Source organism: Pecten maximus, chromosome 2 (assembly GCF_902652985.1).
Source record: "Pecten maximus chromosome 2, xPecMax1.1, whole genome shotgun sequence".
Classification (NCBI taxonomy): domain Eukaryota; kingdom Metazoa; phylum Mollusca; class Bivalvia; order Pectinida; family Pectinidae; genus Pecten; species Pecten maximus.
Genome location: NC_047016.1, coordinates 6,850,559 through 6,870,935, shown reverse-complemented (window position 1 = coordinate 6,870,935; position 20,377 = coordinate 6,850,559). Strand labels below are relative to the sequence as shown.

Genomic DNA, 20,377 nt, shown 5'->3' with positions numbered 1-20,377 from the left:
TCTGTGTCGTTAGAGTACCATAGGTACAGTCGGGGTGGGGATACTCACCCCGAAACCTTACACTTGTAACGTCCAACTCAACCCTATAATGTTATAGATATACTCATCTGATAATAAATCATACTAACTGATCCGGTCGACGCCCGATTTATTCGAAATTTTCCTGCGCATGCGCTGTGTTATACTTCCGTAAGTAGTTGGCCATTAGTTTGTAGCTAAGACACTTGTACTTGGCCAGTTTTCATCTTCACGTGTCATACAACACATACAAAGTCACACAGCATACACTACATACAAAGTCACACAGCATACACTACATACAAAGTCACACAGCATACACTACATACAAAGTCACACAGCATACACTACATACAAAGTCACACAGCATACACTACATACAAAGTCACACAGCATACACTACATACAACGTTATACAGCATACACTACATACAAAGTCATACAGCATACACTACATACAAAGTCACAAAGTCATACAACATACAAAGACATACAGCATATCGAACAGCCATACTACATACAGTCGTACCAAACAATTATGCAGCATACAAAGTCAAACCAAATTTATAAAGTGAAAGTGTCAACTGCCTATACACAAACTCTATACTCCCACATAGTGCCAATCCTGGTAGCACAGCTTTGTTCTACATAAACCACAGGTATTTAATTAAATTAGTTAATCGTGTACAACAGAAAATCGTGATCACGGCGATTTAAAGCTTATTCTGCTTTATATAACAGAGGTTAATAAAATGTTTTAATAATCCGATATTAATAAATGCAGCATAGCCTTGAATGACAGGGATCTATGTAATTAACGAAGCGGGGTGAGCCGTGACGTCATTAATGTAGCAGTTTGATATAGGTACGCCGTCCATTAAACAACCCCGTGGTAATCTCCACATGGATTTCTAATCTCACCGTCAGATGCATCCGCTCTCACAAAATGTGTACCACAATGGAGTCTACTAACCACTATAGTCAGACATTTCAAACTGATCTTTTCATGATCAGTTCCGATCTATGCCGTTTAATTGAATCGGGTCTTAATTGGTATACAACCTACTCGATTCTATATAATTGTCCTGGTCATTAAGGTTTAAGTAATGACTGTTTATATGCCGGTTATTGATCAGTGTGTAATTAATTTTCAGGCAGACAAGCTACCTAATATTAAGTTCCCGCTTGTCAAAACCAATTACGCCTGCCGTTAAGGGAAGAAAAACATCCGCACATTTACGAAGCAAGATTGTCAATAGGCCTTATGTGTGATATCGGAATTTGTAGATAAAAAGCTGGAGGCAATATTCAGGCTTCGGGATATCACAACACATGTCATAAATTTCAATTCTTTTATCTAGGACTGGCGCTAATCTTAAAACCTAATTTGAAACAAAAGCAAAAGTACAACGGCCAACACGCAAACAGAATCGACATTTTCGGATCGATGACATTCGGATATAGTTACCTCCCCTCTAGAACGCCATTCGGTCATACACAATTTCTACAAGGCTTTACTATTGCGTATCTAGAGTTTTGTCCAAAAGGATCATAATCCTGACATTTGTTTACATCTACCTATTTTTGAAGGTCATCACGGTCGTCGTGGTTGGATTCCAGAACATCTAAAATGCGTCAGTCAATCAACCGACCAAATGACATGGCTACAGTAGACGGCCATGGGCTAGTCCAAGCAAGCAGATATAGAAGCATAATTTTGATAATTATCAAGAGCATAGGCGATTTAACAATGACACAAGCGATTGTCACACAGATGTCTTGACCCCCGAAGGGACGAAAAGCGCGTGTTCAGAGTACCCGTCAATGGGTTGACATAATTAATTTCACGGTGATGACAAGTGAGCTCTCTGGTTCAATGGGCGTGCCCTTTCGGGTCCAGGCTAACTGACAATACTATCGATACATGGAAGTACAATAATGAATTGGGAACCTCCATTAGCAAAGCTTACTCCCAGGAATAAAACCGTTACAAGTACATGATTACTAACATCAATTATTTAGATGAAACCATTGGCTAATTAATTCCCAGTGTCTGCAAGGAAGTTCTTCCAAGTATGGATTTGTAGCCCTCCACCCTACCACCACCATCGCCCTTGCTCCTCAAATGGCTATTTCCAAAAGAGATTTTCAGATTTTCGAACTCAATAGTTGGTAAGGATTTAATCATACTCATCACAAATTTTACTTCCTATGTTATTTCATTATCACGGAGAGATGAAAGAGAAATTTAGATTAAGATTTAACAATTTAGATGTCATTTCCCCCGTCTTGAACCCCAATAAAGCAATTTAGTGTTAACATGAGAAGATGATTGTGATAATGCCCGATTAATCAGGCCCACCGCTGTATAAATTGATTTGATATGGACCCTGTGTCTACAGTGCTGAATTAAATCTCGCACACCAATCCATCCCGCTCGACCGTGTCACCGATACTAACTACTGATGTCACAGATAACCATTTTAATTCCCGCTTCTCTAATAAACGTTACCCATTACATCTGTTTTTGTAGTTATGCGTTTTCATTTTACGAAGAAAAAAACAAACTTGATGACTGAGTGGTGACGTTTTAGTTTTATAATATACATTGGATTTAGAACATAATTTACAGATATAATACAAATATTTTTTCCGCATGACACAAGTACAACCGGAAGAGCAAAATATATAACTTCTCTAACATACCAAGACAAAACATGCCGGAAGTTGTGCTATGGATATGCTGCGATGAAATTGTAGTAATGAATATGTTAGTAAGATCAGGGACATAGATCAGGGGACATACGTCCCTTGTAAGATATTTTTTCTATATATTAAGGTAGTTCAAACACTTCAAATTCAGCAATTTATTGCAAAATGGACTAGTGTACCCTCCTTGTGATCGAGAATTTAGGGCGTGTTCGATTTAAAAACAAACTCCTCGTCGTTTATCAGGTAAAGCTTCGATTCGCTATCTGCCACAGATCATACAATATGGCAGTCTGGTATAAGCTTTCGTGAAATTTCATTATCTGTTGTACGATAAAATAAACATTATATATCAACAACCGCGAAACTGTCGCCATGGTGCCTGTATACTAGCTCTGTCATGTTGCTGACTCCACAAACTTAATGGAAAACGAAAGTGGTTATCCTCGTTACAAGTCCTACCAATCAGTGCTGACTTACATAAATAAACAAATTCTGTCTGACAGTATTATATCCATGTGTATATGGGATAATAAGAACCCTTGTGGTAAACAAAAATACGCATCGTAACTTGATAATTGCACAATTTAGTATCTTTTAGACATAAATCAAGACAATTTTGACAGTTAGTACTTATAAATAGCTTTTACGATGTGTTAAAATCGAAAGCAATTCTGTTTAGCTTGCTGAAGTACTTGCTCCTGCTAGGGAAATGTTTCGAGATAGAAGCCAACACAGTCTACAACTCCTTGACTAATAACTACTACCTGGTGTCCAGGTACTATTTTAATGTTGGTCGGCAAGATTTTTATACGTGACTCTTGTTTTACACATCTATCAGAAAGTATGTTGTTCAACGAAAAAGCGCTAGGATCTACCGTACGTATGTACATATATGTATCATAATTATACCTCAATCGTATTACTGGATAAAGAACTAGCCTAAGGGCTTGGTGGATCAAAAGATTCAATTTTCTCATTAATTCTTGGTTTAATTAGGGCCGTATGGGTTAATTAAGTCGTGGATATAGGCAATATACCTAATGTAGCTATAGCTACATAGAACCGACTTGCGCAGAGGCTCACGAGTCATATTTGTGTATATCACCAAACCGTGGCATATAATACAAGCACGCGCTAAAATTAACATCGGCTAACATATGTTCAATTAAGCTAAAATTGTATATGAGTCGCTCTCTAGATTGATATTGGTCCTACCGGGCCGGCGATTTACTGCAATACAATTATTGAATATTAAGCTAATAGAGCTTCCCCCCTTTACACCAAACAAATTGGAGGGACGGGCACAGGCAGATGTTTCTGGCGGTCCTGTACTGGATGAAAACCTGATTATGTGGGATTTATTAATTAATAAGAGTGATATTTCACGTCTACTTGTAAACGTGTGCTCTGTGTGTATGACGCAACATAATTAATTAACACTGCGAAAATAACTCAGTTATGCCACGAACTCATATTAATTAACAAAGAGAAATTAACTCTGACATAACACGGAATGACTCTTTCCAAGGAGGAGATAACTCGTGATGTAATTAACGAATGGGGAGAGACAACATAGAGGTCATATCACAGTAACTCTGAATCAACAACACAGAGGTCATATCACAGTAACTCTGAATCAACAACATAGAGGTCATATCATTGTAACTCTGAATCAACATGGGGAGAGACAACATAGAGGTCATATCACTGTAACTCCGAATCAACATGGGGAGAGACACCATAGAGGTCATATCACTGTAACTCCGAATCAACATGGGGAGAGACAACATAGAGGTCATATCACTGTAACTCCGAATCAACATGGGGAGAGACAACATAGAGGTCATATCACAGTAACTCAGAATCTACATCATAGAGGTCATATCACTGTAACTCCGAATCAACATGGGGAGAGACATCATAGAGGTCATATCACTGTAACTCCGAATCAACATGGGGAGAGACACCATAGAGGTCATATCACAGTAACTCCGAATCAACATGGGGAGAGACAACATAGAGGTCATATCACTGTAACTCCGAATCAACATAATAGAGGTCATATCACTGTAACTCCGAATCAACATGGGGAGAGACACCATAGAGGTCATATCACAGTAACTCCGAATCAACATGGGGAGAGACAACACAGAGGTCATATCACTGTAACTCTGAATCAACATAATAGAGGTCATATCACTGTAACTCCGAATCAACATGGGGAGAGACACCATAGAGGTCATATCACAGTAACTCCGAATCAACATGGGGAGAGACAACACAGAGGTCATATCACTGTAACTCTGAATCAACATAATAGAGGTCATATCACTGTAACTCCGAATCAACATGGGGAGAGACACCATAGAGGTCATATCACAGTAACTCCGAATCAACATGGGGAGAGACACCATAGAGGTCATATCACTGTAACTCCGAATCAACATGGGGAGAGACATCATAGAGGTCATATCACTGTAACTCTGAATCAACATAATAGAGGTCATATCACTGTAACTCCGAATCAACATGGGGAGAGACACCATAGAGGTCATATCACAGTAACTCCGAATCAACATGGGGAGAGACACCATAGAGGTCATATCACAGTAACTCCGAATCAACATCATAGAGGTCATATCACTGTAACTCCGAATCAACATAATAGAGGTCATATCACTGTAACTCCGAATCAACATGGGGAGAGACAACATAAAGGTCATATCACTGTAACTCCGAATCAACATCATAGAGGTCATATCACTGTAACTCCGAATCAACATGGGGAGAGACAACATAGAGGTCATATCACAGTAACTCTGAATCAACATCATAGAGGTCATATCACTGTAACTCCGAATCAACATAATAGAGGTCATATCACTGTAACTCTGAATCAACATGGGGAGAGACACCATAGAGGTCATATCACAGTAACTCCGAATCAACATCATAGAGGTCATATCACAGTAACTCCGAATCAACATCATAGAGGTCATATCACAGTAACTCTGAATCAACATGGGGAGAGACAACATAGAGGTCATATCACAGTAACTCTGAATCAACATGGGGAGAGACAACATAGAGGTCATATCACTGTAACTCTGAATCAACATGGGGAGAGACACCATAGAGGTCATATCACAGTAACTCCGAATCAACATCATAGAGGTCATATCACAGTAACTCCGAATCAACATCATAGAGGTCATATCACAGTAACTCTGAATCAACATGGGGAGAGACAACATAGAGGTCATATCACAGTTACTCTGAATCAACATGGGGAGAGACAACATAGAGGTCATATCACTGTAACTCTGAATCAACATGGGGAGAGACAACATAGAGGTCATATCACAGTAACTCCGAATCAACATCGGGAGAGACAACATATAGGTCATATCACTGTAACTCTGAATCAACATGGGGAGAGACAACATAGAGGTCATATCACAGTAACTCCGAATCAACAACATATAGGTCATATCACTGTAACTCCGAATCAACATGGGGAGAGACACCATAGAGGTCATATCACTGTAACTCCGAATCAACATGGGGAGAGACAACATAGAAGTCATATCACTGTAACTCCGAATCAACATCATAGAGGTCATATCACTGTAACTCCGAATCAACATGGGGAGAGACACCATAGAGGTCATATCACTGTAACTCCGAATCAACATGGGGAGAGACACCATAGAGGTCATATCACAGTAACTCTGAATCAACATGGGGAGAGACAACATAGAGGTCATATCACTGTAACTCCGAATCAACATGGGGAGAGACACCACAGAGGTCATATCACTGTAACTCCGAATCAACATGGGGAGAGACTCCATAGAGGTCATATCACTGTAACTCCGAATCAACATGGGGAGAGACAACATAGAGGTCATATCACTGTAACTCTGAATCAACATCATAGAGGTCATATCACTGTAACTCCGAATCAACATGGGGAGAGACAACATAGAGGTCATACCACAGTAACTCCGAATCAACATCATAGAGGTCATATCACTGTAACTCCGAATCAACATGGGGAGAGACAACATAGAGGTCATATCACTGTAACTCCGAATCAACATGGGGAGAGACAACATAGAGGTCATATCACTGTAACTCCGAATCAACATGGGGAGAGACACCATAGAGGTCATATCACAGTAACTCCGAATCAACAAAGGAAGGATGTACAGTGGTATCTGCTGCTTTACCTCAAACTGTTAAAGAGAAATCCCGATTATGTTTAAAAAAGAATCGCAGAGATCGTTTAACTTGTCGCCTTTAATACTGACGGGTAAACATTTCTTAATCATGATGGATTATAATATTTAGATGAATATCTACATACGCCTCAAAGGTACTATGACATGCACACATTTCTGTAAATACCGTCAGAAAATTTAGAAGCCACAAAGGAATCGCTGTTTCAGTATATTTTAAAGCTCTGACGTTTCAAAGACTGAACGGGAAAAAATCTGAACGAAATCGGATGATACCAAGGCCATTTACTTGGAGTACATATAAAGCACGTGATAGCAGGAACTCTCCTAGTCAATACCCATGATTAGGTCTTACTGGAATCGCCGACCGAGCGTAATCTACTCGTACTTGGCAATGGCAAGCAGAGGGGATGAGGGCGAAAACTTTAATTAAGACACAATTAATGGTGGATATGTATTATTGATATCGCCAGCCCATGCCAACCGACAGGACTAACACATGCGTCTGGTCTGCAGTGACGATTTGGATTGTAATGTAAAATTAATTCCGATGGACATTAATAAAATAACCAGCTCTAGCCACTAACGAGGTACCGGGCACCGTCAGCATGTACAGCTAATCACATCGTCTTGTAATAGAAAACCAACTCAACATATTTCTTTTGATTAATTTAAGGAGACGGGGAAATGAAAATACAAGCGCCAAAACAACACGGATATCCCTTAAATATACATAAAGCTAGGTGATCATTTAATCAGCGTTATCTTGAAGAAGCACAGCAATTTACTCCACGGCCACAAGCGAACAAACACGAACTCGGGTGCAATGGCTGGTACAAATGTACTGGTAGACAGGCGGTAGTGTTGTCGTTCTTAAACAACAAACTCTTCAAGAAACTTTAAGAACAAGAGTGTACACACATCAGTAACAACTCGTAAAGAAAACCAGTAACAGGAGTGTACCCTTCTGTCTATAATATCAGGAGTGTACCCTAATATCTATAATATCGGGAGTGTACCCTATTGTCTATAATATCAGGAGTGTACCCTACTGTCTATATCAGGAGTGTACCCTAATATCTATATCAGGAGTGTACCCTATTGTCTATAATATCAGGAGTGCACCCTACTGTCTATATCAGGAGTGTACCCTAATATCTATATCAGGAGTGTACCCTATTGTCTATAATATCAGGAGTGTACCCTACTGTCTATATCAGGAGTGTACCCTAATATCTATAATACCAGGAGTGTACCCTATTGTCTATAATATCAGGAGTGCACCCTACTGTCTATAATATCAGGAGTGTACCCTACTGTCTATAATATCGGGAATGTACCCTACTGTCTATAATATCAGGAGTGTACCCTATTGTCTATAATATCAGGAGTGTACCCTACTGTCTATATCAGGAGTGTACCCTAATATCTATAATATCAGGAGTGTACCCTATTGTCTATAATATCAGGAGTGCACCCTACTGTCTATAATATCGGGAGTGTGCCCTACTGTCTATAATATCAGGAGTGTACCCTACTGTCTATAATATCGGGAATGTACCCTACTGTCTATAATATCAGGAGTGTACCCTACTGTCTATAATATCGGGAGTGTACCCTACTGTCTATAATATCAGGAGTGTACCCTACTGTCTATAATATCAGGAGTGTACCCTACTGTCTATAATATCAGGAGTGTACCCTACTGTCTATAATATCAGGAGTGTACCCTACTGTCTATAATATCGGGAGTATACCCTACTGTCTATAATATCGGGAGTGTACCCTATTGTCTATAATATCAGGAGTGTACCCTACTGTATATAATATCAGGAGTGTACCCTACTGTCTATAATATCAGGAGTGTACCCAACTGTCTATAATATCGGGAGTGTACCCTACTGTCTATAATATCAGGAGGGTACCCTATTGTCTATAATATCAGGAGTGTACCCTACTGTCTATAATATCAGGAGTGTACCCTACTGTCTATAATATCGGGAGTGTACCCTACTGTCTATAATATCAGGAGTGTACCCTACTGTCTATAATATCAGGAGTGTACCCTACTGTCTATAATATCGGGAGTGTACCCTACTGTATATAATATCAGGAGTGTACCCTACTGTCTATAATATCAGGAGTGTACCCTACTGTCTATAATATCGGGAGTGTACCCTACTGTCTATAATATCGGGAGTGTACCCTACTGTCTATAATATCAGGAGTGTATCCTACTGTCTATAATATCGGGAGTGTACCCTACTGTCTATAATATCGGGAGGGTACCCTACTGTCTATATCAGGAGTGTACCCTACTATCTATAATATCGGGAGTGTACCATACTGTCTATAATACAGGAGTGTACCCTACTGTATATAATATCGGGAGTGTACCCTACTGTCTATAATATCAGGAGTGTACCCTACTGTCTATAATATCAGGAGTGTACCCTACTGTCTATAATATCGGGAGTGTACCCTACTGTCTATATCGGGAGTGTACCCTACTGTCTATAATATCAGGAGTGTACCCTACTGTCTATAATATCGGGAGTGTACCCTACTGTCTATAATATCAGGAGTGTACCCTACTGTCTATAATATCAGGAGTGTACCCTACTGTCTATAATATCAGGAGTGTACCCTACTGTCTATAATATCAGGAGTGTACCCTACTGTCTATAATATCGGGAGTGTACCCTTCTGTCTATATCAGGAGTGTACCCTACCGTCTATAATATCAGGAGTGTACCCTACTGTCTATAATATGAAAATATTGTTTTCTCCCTGAGGGTGGCTAAGTTGCCGAAATTTTACAAAATGAGACATTTTTATTGGCATAATGAATTATTTCGATTGGCAGTTATACATTTTATATAATGATATAGTAATATTTATATAATGATATAATAATATTTACATAATGATATAGTGATAGTTAACAGTAGAAAGAACACAATAAAAATCATAATATTTCATGTGATTATTCCCCGACAGTCATTTCAAATATGAAATACATATATTTCTGATCAGTCTATTATTACATTGTCTTTTCTTATCATACTTTAGAAGTTGTAAGTTGGTAAAACTTACTAACCAATCCCTTTGACATTATGGCAATAAAATATGTTTAAACTTAACTGATATCCCCAATACGATTTGATTATTCATGGTGCTAATCAGACTACTTTCCAATATATGGTTTGTCTGACACGCGCTTTCATCGCGAACCGTTCACGGCGATGTTAATTGATAAATTGATGTACATTGTGTAAAGTTAAGCCCCACAAATACCCGGATGACTGTGATTGGTTTCGTAGTTTCGTAGCTTTTACTTTTGCAAAATTAATTAGACAGTGTTCAGCGACACGAAACGAAGCAAACAAAGTGCACGCGTTCATTTATCACCGTTTACGTCGAACAAGTATAGCACCAAATAATGTGTATGATAATTGTAATGAGTCACCGTCAGCGAGACGCTTCATAAGTAGATTGAAATACGGGTACGCTTACATTACATACACGTTTGGATGATCAATAAATTAATCCTGTTCAGGAGTATAAATTTTTCCTCTCTACATATGACATTTAGGTTTATATATTCAATATATTAGAAAAAAATAAACAAGGTTATCACCAAGTGACAGTAAATCGGGTTTAGTTAGAACAAACGTTTTGTTTGTGTAACTGTATAGTATTTATACCGTGTAATAAAAATCACCAGGACTAAAATCACACCAGTTTACAAAGACAGTAGATATGAATTATATATTACTGTTAGTTTTAGCTTTAAGACAAAATCTTTCCCACGAAAATCTGTGTCATTTTGGATAATAATAATTTTACGGATGAAGACATTCTAGTACATTTATCAACAGTTGTGTGCTGCGGCTGACTGAATTCTGATATCTGATTGGTAGTATAGCCATTCCCGAGGCGACATGTGTCCCGTGTAGACTTTATCACGTGTGATGTTTATCTCTTCCTTTGTCATCTTACAGGGTATAGACTTGAGTTTACGTCATTATCAGGAAAAAAGATAACTTTCAATTTAAGATTAAAATTGGTATCCTTTAATGTCTTCCGGTACCTTTGATATATGTTTATATAAACTGTATTTTAATTGAGACGGCTTACACTTAACACACTTTCATTCCAAAAAGATATTGAAAGTTGACGAGACACTGAATTTTTTTTATCTGAAACAAGCATGTATTTGAAATACATGAACGCGTTTTGGAAAAATATAAATCAGATAGAATTATTGCAGTGATAATTTCTGTAAAGACACTCGCAATACCTTCAAGTTGCTACTGGCTTTTGTACAACTAGGAACAAAATGGGCGATAACCCAACACTATTATCGGTTTATTCGGAAAGAAAACACGAGAGGCATAAAAAAACTGCTGAAATAGTAAAAGTCATACTTTACCTGTTATGATTGGACTCGAACAAAACATTGCCTTATGAAACTACACTACGTACCGAATATAATCGTTCTTGCACAGGATCATTCCCGACCGGGAGAAACACGAGCCCAGATGTTCTAGCTTGGTCTGGCAGCACGAACATTTTAGACAGCCCGTATGCCAGTATCTGTCCATCGCGTGCAGCAGGAAACGGTCAAGTATCCGCCCACCACATCCTGCGCATGCCTTTACATTATTGCCAAACATGGAACCATTTCCGGTTTGGTCATTTCCGGTTTGCTGCATTGTAACTCCATTCACAACGGCAGAGCATTCCTCCGACCCTGTAATAGAGGACAGACAATATATATTTCGTTAAGAAGAGATTTGTTCAGAAAAGAAGTTGGGGCAATCCCGATCGCGGTGATAATCGGGTATAATAACTAGCCCAGTAGCTACTGTAAACTTAGGTCACAGGAATGATCACCCAGTTTGATCAAGGCTCTAACGAGTCCTCACAAATCTTACAGCAGATGAGATAGTATATAAGCAATGGGCGACTCTCAGAAATCAACCATCGATTTTATACATCAATATGTATTGTCTTTATGTTTAGTGATACATAATATGATTATACATAAAATGGAAATGTCCTTCGTTTGAACGAGATATCAAAGAGAAATAAATGTGAGGATATGTTCTTGGATAATTAGAGTTCCATTTGAAAACTTATTAATTCCTAATGCAGAATGATGAAGTCATCCGCGAGATTCTGTCACAGCAATTACCTCACGTGTATGTAGTTATTGATCCGAGGTGGCTTCTGATGGACCGTGGGACCCAACACTTACTATCTCTTCAATTACGTGATACAGGCAAAACTTTCCCCGTTATCAACGAATTTAAGTTGTACGAAAATGGACGCCATTAGCGCTTGCTGTCAGCTAGTCAGATACATATAATATTTACGTAGCATCGAGAACTAAATACCACAGCGTGATACTACGGCCAACTGGCCCAACTGTTTCCTGTCCAAATGACTGCTTGGCGCTACCGATCAGTTTCACTGAACGACTGTTTTTTTGTCACATAAATAAAAGGTTCGTTCAATTTGCAAATGTTCCCCAAAGATCACCTAAAGTTTAGCATCGCAATTTCATTTTCCAAAACCACGCACTCTTCCAACACCGACTAAAAGCTATCAAATTAATAAACAAATATACACATTCATATGTTATCCGAAAAGAACCGGAACAATCGTTGTCACAGGAAATATCCCGTAAGGGACCGTCTCAAACGTTAATTTAGTACGAAGGACAGTTTGTTTAGTCAAGTGAAAACAATCTTGACTTGACATACGACCCCCAAGCGCGCCATCCATCAACCGTTGTCCAACAGCTGGAACCAGTTAGACGGTACAGCACCCCGGGCAGTCGTCCTTGGCGTTCAGTGTCCTCGGTCCCCTCGGGGTCATTTAAAACCACACCATACCTTATTTCTGTTCTTCGTACCCCCCCCCCCCCCCCCCCCCCCCCCACCCCACCCCACCCCCCCCTCGATGGTTCCATCAAACTAGTTAGTGCAGAGAGTACCTCCCTGGACATTTCCGGTCCGAGGACGATTAATGTCACCCGTTTAATGTTACAACCATGGCGGGCGGAAACGTTCATTGCCCTCTGACCTATATAGTTTGTCCCCATTTAAAGTAATACAGATCTGCTATCATGTGTTGACCTTTTTTTCTGGTTATCATAGCGATAGTGATTTCATATCAAAACAACAAGGGTTTTGATCCTGATCATCTATTGTATTTCACCAAAACAACAATGGTTTTGATCCTGATCATCTATTGTATTCCACCAAAACAACAATGGTTTTGATCCTGATCATCTATTGTATTCCACCAAAACAACAAGGGTTTTGATCCTGATCATTTATTGTATTTCACCAAAACAACAAGGGTTTTGATCCTGATCATCTATTGTATTCCACACCTGCCACACTAAGTATTCTATATCGGAATGCAAACCCAACACCTTCCCAACACGTACTAATCACAGGACTTAAATGACTGGCCAGGTTAAACAAAACATCTCTCCATACGTCAAATGAACGCCGTACCTTACGTAAACTATAATACATGTTTACATTATGTAACTGAACCATCGATTCTTAACCCGGACAATATCATGTTGGTTGTGTTCTTCATATCTAGTTTGATCCAAAGATTGGCAATATCCATTAAAAATAATTTTCCTCTTAAGCTTTCCTTCAGATGTTCCGCAGTTAAGTTTAAGACATGCATGTTCTATTTTCTTAATCTTGGTTTTGGTTTGGTTTGGTTTAGTTTGTTTTACGTCCTATTAACAGCCAGGGTCATTTAAGGACGTGCCAGGTTTTGGAGGTGGAGGAAAGCCGGAGTACCCGGAGAAAAACCATCGGCCTAAGGTCTGTACCAGGCAACTGTCTCAATTTATTAGTTTCGAACTCTTGACCCAAAGGTAGAGGGCTAGTGATAAAGTGTTCGTACACCTTGACCACTCGGCCACCTCGACCCACTTCATACTTAGGTAGCAGGTACGAGTTTTTAAATCAAATAATACGAATATGTGACGAAGGTAGCGAACGAAAATTGGTACCGGTGGTAGATACACTCGTCGGACGAGTTGGCATTGTAACGAATTCGAAGTAAGAGAACAGAAATTGGTACCGTTTTAAGGCGGGGTGATATATACACTGGTCGGACGACTTGGCACAATAACGAAGGAAGGGAACGGAAACAAGGTGGGCGGTATATAAACTGGTCGGACGAGTTGGCACAATAACGAATGAAGTATACACTGGTCGGACGAGTTGGCAGTATGATGTGGCGGTACAGGTCAATACAATATCGAACGGAATCTGATACGCAGACGACTTGACGTAACCACCCGACTGATATCCCAGTCACATGCAAAGCTAAATTAATCAGAACAAACTCCAAGCATACCCCAAGCATGGAGTTAATGAACAAACTGTAATCGGACCTCACCCACTGCTTTTCGATTTGTATAGATTCACAGGCATTATTAATGTACATGTAACTACGGTACATGTAAAGCATGTTTGTAATAGCCCCAGTATAAGGGGTGTTTGTATTAATATATTTATCAAAACATTGGTATGCGTATATTGTTTTCCCTTTAACGCTGAAAATCTCAAAACCGGAAATATTGTACTTCATCAAAGGTTCGGTTTTCATTTTACTTCCGTCTGAGTGTCCCGGAGTATCTTGTCTGTACGGTTTAGTGCGAACCATTTAGTAGCGAGGGCATGTTTGTTTTTACTAAGGAAAACGAATTAATCGACAAAAAACCGACAACAATGTGTCGTCACATTTTTTGTAAACAAACACCGAGTATTACGGTAGAATCTGTGTGTTTGGGAAGTAAGACATTGTTATTGACTAAGAAGCACATGATTAATTGATCAGTTTGTACCGAGAGTAACAGATGGTGAAAAGCCCAGGGTCTGGTTGATCAGATTGCGATTACTTGAGATAATTTGGTCTGAGCTGATACAGTTTCAGGTAGAACAAACTAGACTGTACGATGGGTACACTGTAAACTACAGACTGTACGATGGGTACACTGTAAACTACAGACTGTACGATGGGTACACTGTAAACTACAGACTGTACGATGGGTACACTGTAAACTACAGACTGTACGATGGATATACTGTAAACTAGACTGTACGATGGGTACACTGTAAACTACAGACTGTACGATGGGTACACTGTAAACTACAGACTGTACGATGGGTACACTGTAAACTACAGACTGTACGATGGGTACACTGTAAACTACAGACTGTACGATGGGTACACTGTAAACTAGACTGTACCATGCGTACACTGTAAACTACAGACTGTACGATGGGTACACTGTAAACTACAGACTGTACGATGGGTACACTAAACTACAGACTGTACGATGGGTATACTGTAAACTAGACTGTACGATGGGTACACTGTAAACTACAGACTGTACGATGGGTACACTGTAAACTACAGACTGTACGATGGGTACACTAAACTACAGACTGTACGATGGGTACACTGTAAACTACAGACTGTACGATGGGTACACTGTAAACTACAGACTGTACGATGGGTATACTGTAAACTACAGACTGTACGATGGGTACAAGGTAAACTACAGACTGTACGATGGGTACACTGCAAACCAGACTGTACGATGCGTACACTGTAAACTAGACTGTACCATGCGTACACTGTAAACTACAGACTGTACGATGGGTACACTGTAAACTACAGACTGTACGATGGGTACAGTGTAAACTACAGACTGTACGATGGGTACACTGTAAACTACAGACTGTACGATGGGTACACTGTAAACTACAGACTGTACGATGGGTATACTAAACTACAGACTGTACGATGGGTACACTGTAAACTACAGACTGTACGATGGGTATACTGTAAACTACAGACTGTACGATGGGTACACTGTAAACTACAGACTGTACGATGGGTACACTGTAAACTACAGACTGTACGATGGGTACACTAAACTACAGACTGTACGATGGGTACACTAAACTACAGACTGTACGATGGGTACACTGTAAACTAGACTGTACGATGGGTACACTAAACTACAGACTGTACGATGGGTATACTAAACAATAGACAGACTGTACAAAGACTGTCAGATGTACGGTGGAACCAAAACACATTCGGTAAAATAATCTGCTTTTATGCATTTTTTTTCGTCGTCAATACAACTCATTCGTTATAATTGTGTACAGGTATTCACCGTTATGTGGTACTACATGTAGGTACAAACTGAACAACACGCGCGTTTACTTACGTGATTGTACAAACGAAAGTACACGTGTGTGATCTACATTCAGTAAGAATATCACACGTAGGTAGATTATAACGGACACACGCATGTGACGATACGCGACAAATACATGTGCGTGAGATAGCGACAGTCCTACGTAATGAGAATGCGTGACCCTACATCATTAGAGAGCGCCAAAAGATAAACATCCGTGCGAGACAGGATTAGTGATGGTCCAACCATTCCCTAACGATGACACCCGTACCTCGCTTTCTTAGTAGAGGCTCTCGCACGACCCGTCGTTATTTCCCGGTAAATCTCCGACAATCCCATCACTACAGGAATGGCACAGCCCCTTATCACAGCTCCAGACTCTCATTTTAACCCTTCATCATATACGTCTTGATCACCATATATTCAAAGACTTGTCGACCCCTCGGACCCACCAGCTCTCACCACGACCCCGGAACTCTTCATCATAATTCCCTAATGAATAAATACCTCTCCCCTTCCACCAAACCAATTTACCCCACCGTCCCTCCTGATTCATCTACAGCTCCCTGAATCCGTTCTTATCCGGTCCCGGACTACCATTGAAGCTTCCCAACACATTACACTCGACCCTCCAAATCCCCACAACAGCTCCGCTCACTTACCGTTCGTCATTTTGGTCACGATGTGTGGTGATTTAGCATTAGACATCTAAATGCGTGCTAAATCCGTATGGCTAATGTCCACAGTTTAAGTCCGAGTTTATTTGTAAATTTCACAGAGACGAGAAATCCCTCGTAATGCTTTACAACTCGAGGAGACCGTACACGGTCCACGAGGCCGATATATAACTGTTGTGATCAGTGGTCTCTCACGTGGCCGACTAGGGATTGTTATGTACACACCAAGTAAACATCGCACATATCACCCCGACACTGCAACGTACATAACTCGAGCGTTCACTGTCGTCTGCAAATATGTCCAGCGAAACGAGACTTTGTTACGAACAGAAAGGATTGTGATAATGTAGACAACACTGTGTTCGGCTATAACACCGCTCCGCTAAATAAATTAGACCGTCAAAATCTGGCATCTACGGTGAATGAGACACATCTGCCATTTGAATGGATCATCTACTATTACCTCTCCACCAATCAGAACGCCGCTTGCAAAATGAAGTGACTCTGGCAGAAAACGTTAGCTCCACCCACTTGCCATAAATTTGAGCAAAGCTTTTCACTGAGAGATGGTAGATTTAATGCATTAACGAAAGCCGACCAACGATTGGAAATGAACCATGCGAAATTTAATATCGTTAGATCAAGATAATAATATTAAATGCTTTTAAGCAATAATTGTATTCTCAGCTTTATTGTATGGACGTTAATCAAACACGGACAGTTCTGGTGGTACCGTACATGAAAAGATACTGATTTAAACATGCTAATAGGACACGAATGAATATGTTAGAGATTGATTTACATAAATCTAATTACATGCATTTTGGCAGAAAAACATTTTGCGAAGATAAAATAAATTGGCGATGTATTTGTGACAATGTTTATTCAACTATAAAATATTATTGACGATTTTTATATAAATTTTAATAAAGGTACGGTAGGCTATGAATATTTTGCCGTTTTGTTGTAATCTTGAGAAGTAATTATAATGTTAATATCCTTTCTCTGATTTTTTCATATAGTGGTAACATTGATAAGCGGTAATCTATCATAAGTTATGTAAATTGAAAAGTGAAAACTTTTCATTAGATAAGAATTTTTACACCTTACTACTGAACACAAAGTCCATACGCCGTGGGCGACCACACTTCAGTCTCATCTGTCAATCATTACACAAATTTAATTATTACAAATTTGTCTGATAACAAACAAATATGATGATGTAAATAAGCGAAGTCATTACCATTATTACCGTGATGGCGGTATATAATTTAAATTTTAACCAATCTTACAATGGAATTTCATTCTAAATAGTTCAGTAGACCAGCTGGTTACATATTGGGAAATCATGTCGGACATGACTCCCGTCTGTACTCTCTGTTAGATTCTGCACTACAACACCACAGACTATCACACAGTTTGGAGGAAATTTGATTTTTATACCTCAATGCGCATTTTCAATATTTTATCATGTAATGATATAAACCACACGACATGCATACCGTTTTAAAATACATGTCTATGAGATCCGAGACAAGTTACCCTACCAGCGAACAGAACAGCTCACAGATTCACTCAGCAAGCCAGGATAAATGTTGCTGCTTACACGAGAAAGTAATTGAAATTTTAAATTTTAATTTCTCTGTAATTGGAGTTTTTAAATGTTAATAGCTTAATGTGGCAGTGATACGATATATAATTATGAACTTGTGTGTAAGGTGAATTCCGTGTGACGAGCAGTGGTATAATCTAAGGTGAATTCCGTGTGACGAGCGGTGGTATAATCTAAGGTGAATTCCGTGTGACGAGCAGTGGTATAATCTAAGGTGAATTCCGTGTGACGAGCGGTGGTATAATCTAAGGTGAATTTCGTGTGACGAGCGGTGGTATATTCTAAGGTGAATTCCGTGTGACGAGCGGTGGTATAATCTAAGGTGAATTCCGTGTGACGAGTAGTGGTATAATCTAAGGTGAATTCCGTGTGACGAGCGGTGGTATAATATAAGGTGAATTCCATGTGACGAGCAGTGGTATAATCTAAGGTGAATTCCGTGTGACGAGCAGTGGTATAATCTAAGGTGAATTCCGTGTGACGAGCGGTGGTATAATCTGAGGTGAATTCCGTGTGACGGGCGGTGGTATAATCTAAGGTGAATTCCGTGTGACGGGCGGTGGTATAATCTAAGGTGAATTCCATGTGACGAGCGGTGGTATAATCTAAGGTGAATTCCGTGTGACGAGTAGTGGTATAATCTAAGGTGAATTCCGTGTGACGAGCGGTGTATAATCTAAGGTGAATTCCGTGTGACGAGCGGTGGTATAATCTAAGGTGAATTCCGTGTGACGAGCGGTGGTATAATCTAAGGTGAATTCCGTGTGACGAGCAGTGGTATAATCTAAGGTGAATTCGGTGTGACGAGTGGTGGTATATTCTAAGGTGAATTCCGTGTGACGAGCGGTGGTATAATATAAGGTGAATTCCGTGTGACGAGTAGTGGTATAATCTAAAGTGAATTCCGTGTGACGAGCGGTGGTATAATCTAAAGTGAATTCCGTGTGACGAGTGGTGGTATATTCTAAGGTGAATTCCGTGTGACGAGCGGTGGTATAATATAAGGTGAATTCCGTGTGACGAGCGGTGGTATATTCTAAGGTGAATTCCGTGTGACGAGCAGTGGTATAATCTAAGGTGAATTCGGTGTGACGAGCGGTGGTATAATCTAAGGTGAATTCCGTGTGACGAGCAGTGGTATAATCTAAGGTGAATTCCGTGTGACGAGTAGTGGTATAATCTAAAGTGAATTCCGTGTGACGAGTGGTGGTATAATCTAAGGTGAATTCCGTGTGACGAGCGGTGGTATAATCTAAGGTGAATTCCGTGTGACGAGCAGTGGTATAATCTAAGGTGAATTCGGTGTGACGAGCGGTGGTATAATCTAAGGTGAATTCCGTGTGACGAGCAGTGGTATATTCTAAGGTGAATTCCGTGTGACGAGCGGTGGTATAATCTAAGGTGAATTCCGTGTGACGAGCAGTGGTATAATCTAAGGTGAATTCCGTGTGACGAGCAGTGGTATAATCTAAGGTGAATTCCGTGTGACGAGCGGTGGTATAATCTAAGGTGAATTCCGTGTGACGGGCAGTGGTATAATCTAAGGTGAATTCGGTGTGACGAGCGGTGGTATAATATAAGGTGAATTCGGTGTGACGAGCGGTGGTATAATCTAAGGTGAATTCCGTGTGACGAGTAGTGGTATAATCTAAGGTGAATTCGGTGTGACGAGCGGTGGTATAATCTAAGGTGAATTCCGTGTGACGAGCGGTGGTATATTCTAAGGTGAATTCCGTGTGACGAGCGGTGGTATAATATAAGGTGAATTCCGTGTGACGAGTAGTGGTATAATCTAAGGTGAATTCCGTGTGACGAGCGGTGGTATAATCTAAGGTGAATTCCGTGTGACGAGCAGTGG

At 39.9% G+C, this 20,377-nt stretch overlaps 1 protein-coding gene across 2 annotated transcripts in view; it reads right to left on the bottom strand.

Moving 5' to 3' along the window:
• LOC117315392 (LIM domain transcription factor LMO4.1-like) overlaps positions 1-17,344 on the bottom strand; it is a 50,221-nt gene extending 32,877 nt beyond the window's left edge. For both annotated transcript variants that reach the window (XM_033869568.1, XM_033869559.1), the window contains exons 1-2: positions 16,893-17,344; positions 11,460-11,727 (exon numbers count right to left, since the gene is read on the bottom strand). In XM_033869568.1, coding sequence (XP_033725459.1) covers positions 11,460-11,727; positions 16,893-16,938 — 314 coding nt within the window. In that variant the 5' untranslated portion in view covers positions 16,939-17,344. The remainder of the gene's footprint in view (positions 1-11,459; positions 11,728-16,892) is intronic.
• Positions 17,345-20,377: the final 3,033 nt, after the last annotated feature.